General features: G+C 46.4%; 1 protein-coding gene across 1 annotated transcript; it reads right to left on the bottom strand.

The window, feature by feature from the left end:
• LOC109235505 (craniofacial development protein 2-like) lies at nucleotides 753-1208 on the bottom strand. Its single transcript, XM_019401652.1, has one exon. The coding sequence runs from the start codon at nucleotides 1206-1208 to the stop codon at nucleotides 753-755; it is 456 nt and encodes a 151-aa protein (XP_019257197.1).

Below are 3928 nucleotides of genomic sequence, written 5' to 3'. Positions count from 1 at the left end.
GATTTCGTCTGGCCCCATCTCTCTGCCCCTCCACATCTTACGCATCGCCCCTTCCACCTCCTCTACCGTAATCCGCGTACAGTACCCAAAATCCCACCGACTCTCGGAGTGCTCCAACTCACCCAGCACAATGCGTCTATCGCCCTCCTCATTCAACAGTTTATGGAAGTATGTCTGCCATCTTCTCCTAATAAGTGCCTCGTCCAACAACACTTTTCCATTCTCGTCCTTGATGCAGTTGACTTGGTCTAAATCGCGGGCTTTCCTCTCCCTCACCTTGGCCAATCGGTACAACCTCTTGTCACCGCCTTTGCCCTCGAGCTCCTCGTACAAACGAGCAAATGCCGCGTTCTTAGCCGTCGTAACTGCTAACTTTGCCTCTTTCTTTGACTTTCTGTAACACTCCCAATAAGTCCTTTTTTCCTCCTCGTGTGTACTCTCCACTAGCTTCAAATACGCAGCTTTCTTAGCTTCCACTTTACCTTGAACCTCTCCGTTCCACCACCAGTCCCCTTTATGACACCCAGGAGAGCCCTTCGTGACCCCTAAGACCTCTCTAGCAGCTACCCTAATGCAATCCGCAGTCGTGAACCACATACTAGATGCGTCCCCCCTACTCATCCAGGCCCTCATAGGCAGCAACTTCTCCCCTAACTCCCGAGCTTTGTCCTTGGTCAAGTTATCCCACTTGATCTTAGGTTGCCTGCACCCTGCCCTCTTCCTCCTACTCCTCTTGATCTCCAGGTCCATAACTAGGAGCCTATGTGGAGTCGTGAGGTGCTCACTTGGGATGACCTTGCAGTCAGAATGCACAGACCTTTATCACATTTCCTGCAAAGAAGATAATCGATTTGAGTCTTGCCCATTGAATTCCGGAATGTGACCAGGTGCTCTTCCCTCTTCGGAAAACTCGAGTTAGCTATAACCAAATCAAAAGCTCTAGCAAAATCCAATAGTGAATTACCTCCCTCATTCCTAACCCCAAAACCATACCCGCCATGCACATCATCATAACCCCTAGCACTAGCCCCAATATGACCATTGAAATCTCCGCCAATGAACAACTTCTCTGTGGGCGGGATACTACGCAACATCTTGTCCAAATCCTCCCAGAATCGCTTCTTGACCTCCTGGTCAAAACCTACCTGAGGAGCGTAAGCACTAATCACATTTACAGCAAACCCACCAACTACCAGCTTAATACCCATCAACCTATCATTTACCCTCCTAACCTCAACCACGAGCTCCCTGAGGTCCCTGTCTACTAAAATACCTACCCCATTCTTTCCCCCAGCGCTCCCTGAGTACCATAGTTTATATCCGTCTACATCTCGTGCCCTAGTACCTTTCCATCTAGTCTCCTAAACACACGCTATGTTAAATAGCGTAAAGATAAAGTCCTATCTACTTGGTCCCTGAAGGACCTTCCCCAGACTCGGCATCCTTGGCTCCGTCGAACAACTTCCCCAGCTCGCGAAGTCCCAGCAGCAGGTAGGCTCTAGCTAGGTGTCCGCCTTCGTTACCCTTAGCATTCTGACAGTCTTCGACCCTTTTAAGGAACCTTCCTTCCAGCTCCACTATGCCTCGCTCCAGGTATCCTAGTCGCTTGTTGGAATTGACGGCCATGTCCTTCCATTCCTCAATTAGCTTTTGATTGGCTTCTTGTATCTCACGGTGCTCACTTTCGCATTCCCGGATTCTCTTGCGCAGCTGATTGTATTTAACCTGTGCCTCGGCCTTTTCATCTATGATCCTGTGACCTCGAACGAACCCAGGCTGACCTAGACCATCATGATTATCCTCCACCCAACCTGAATAGTAAGGAGTACAACCGGTGTGGTATCGATCTGGTTCGATGGTATCCCTTCCCATGATGATCTTGCAGTGCCACATATGCTGAGCTTGGCACTTGTAAGGACTATCGTCAGCCTGGAAGTCAGCCCCGAAATGACTCATCTTGTCGACCCTGGGTACAACCTGCTTCCTACCAGCTTGCCTCATAACTCGGAGAGGGACACAAGGGTACGTTCCTCTCAGACCGATTAATATCAGAAAAGGTGCATCTCGGGATCGGGCGATGAATTCTTCAGTTGGAAACCATTCGAACATCCATTGTACTTGCTCCTCGGTCAGATTATCAAATAGCTCGAACCATCCTTTGGCATCCTCTGGCTGAGCAAACATATCAGGGATATAATTCATTCGCTTTGGGTGATGGAAAGCGATATGATCGTCCCAGTCCCTTCGTTAAATCTCTTGTCGGTATTCACCCTTTTGTAGATGCTCCATGAGCCACAGCTGAAGTAGCAAATTGCAACCCTCGAAGTGACTAGCTCCCCAATCATGGGCACAATGCTGAATGGTTGCCCTCCAATTCCTTCTATTAAAGTTTTAGTGACCATGGCTAGTCGGGTGTGTATTCTTGCCTTCTTCATTGGAAACACAATCATCCCTAGAAAATAGAACATGAATACAAAAACCCTTCGATGAGTATGACCCAATGAGGTAATGGCAAACTCATCAGGATAGGTACGGTAGGATTTGCTGTGACCGTACCTCTCGTACAAATAATCGAAAGGGATATAGGATTCTTTAAGGCATGTCAGTTCTGGATTCTTCTTTAGACCCATCATTTTGAGGAAATCCCTACCTTTTGCGGTTCTCAGGCATCAATAAACCTGGAGTCTCCCATACTAAACCGGCTAGTCCTCCTATTCTTCTAGAAAAGGCATCATTTCAATCTGCCCGAAGCGGAAGACGGACCTCTCACAATCCCAAAAGAGAGTAGCAGCTTCAATGATCTTGTTGTTGGGTTGGATTTCCAGGAGGGAGGGTAGATTCCCTAGATATTTTCGGACAAGAGTCTGGTCACTGGAATGAAGATCTTTCCTCCAGCTTAGCAGTCTCGGGTGGATGTTGGTAACCATGCTGAATCTGGGGATTTCGTGACGCATTATCTGCAAGAAAATAAGGTTAGGCCCTTTCCCCTACCGGACTTGAGTATTTAACATCAATGATTGGCATAAAAGCATTTAGTCCTCCAAATAAATGTACAAAACGTGATAATGTCCATTTGGGTTTCAGGGAAACCCAGTGGACTTTGGACGAGGCTGCCTTAAAGAGCCATTATGTGGACAACATAACTAACTCGGCTAAGTTTGACCATGATGCACGCGCATTTTAAATAGAGTGGGTTTCTATGGGGTTTTAGACTGGTACCCTTGAGCGTACAACTCAAGGGGGAAAGGCACGGAACCGTCGACTACACCGTTGATCGACTGGTTTTATCGCAAATATGCCATTTTCGAATTTAGGGGGTGATAATATAGGAAGGGCGCAACAACTCATTAAGCGTTGCTATGGTATTTGTTTGGCACGAGTGGAATATGATGTCGAGCATGATTATGCAACAATTAAAGGCATGTTGTCACGTATTTGCACGTTAAAGAAAGCAGTAAATACAACAGTTTTCATGATTTAAGGCAGTAGTAAAGGAAAGCAGTAAAGAAAAGAAAAAAGGAGACAAGTCAGTTTTGCAATCGAAAAGAAAATTGAATGCTTAAAAGAAATAAACAAATAATTGTGCGTGAAGAAGCATAAATTCACAATAAAGGTCTGAAATGGTAAAAGCCTTAAAAGATCCCCTGCAGAGTCGCCATGCTGTCGCGCCCCCTTCTCTCGCGAAATCGGGTTTGTGACATTTGGGAGGGCAACTCATTCCTTTTGGGAATTGGGTTTGATTTAAAGAGTCACCACCTAATGATTAGGGTGCATTAGGACACCAAGGAGGTTTGATTTGAATAACCAGAGATTGGGTAAGGGCTTAAAATTATTCTAAGGGGAAGGTGTTAGGCACCCCTCAGAATCCACTAGTGTGGTTCCCGGCCAGACTATTATTGTGATTTTGGGTACAATTAGCATATAGACA

This window comes from Nicotiana attenuata, chromosome 1, assembly GCF_001879085.1.
Source record: "Nicotiana attenuata strain UT chromosome 1, NIATTr2, whole genome shotgun sequence".
Classification (NCBI taxonomy): Eukaryota; Viridiplantae; Streptophyta; class Magnoliopsida; order Solanales; family Solanaceae; genus Nicotiana; species Nicotiana attenuata.
Note: the sequence above shows the minus strand (reverse complement) of the source record. Positions and strands in the feature narration are given on the sequence as shown.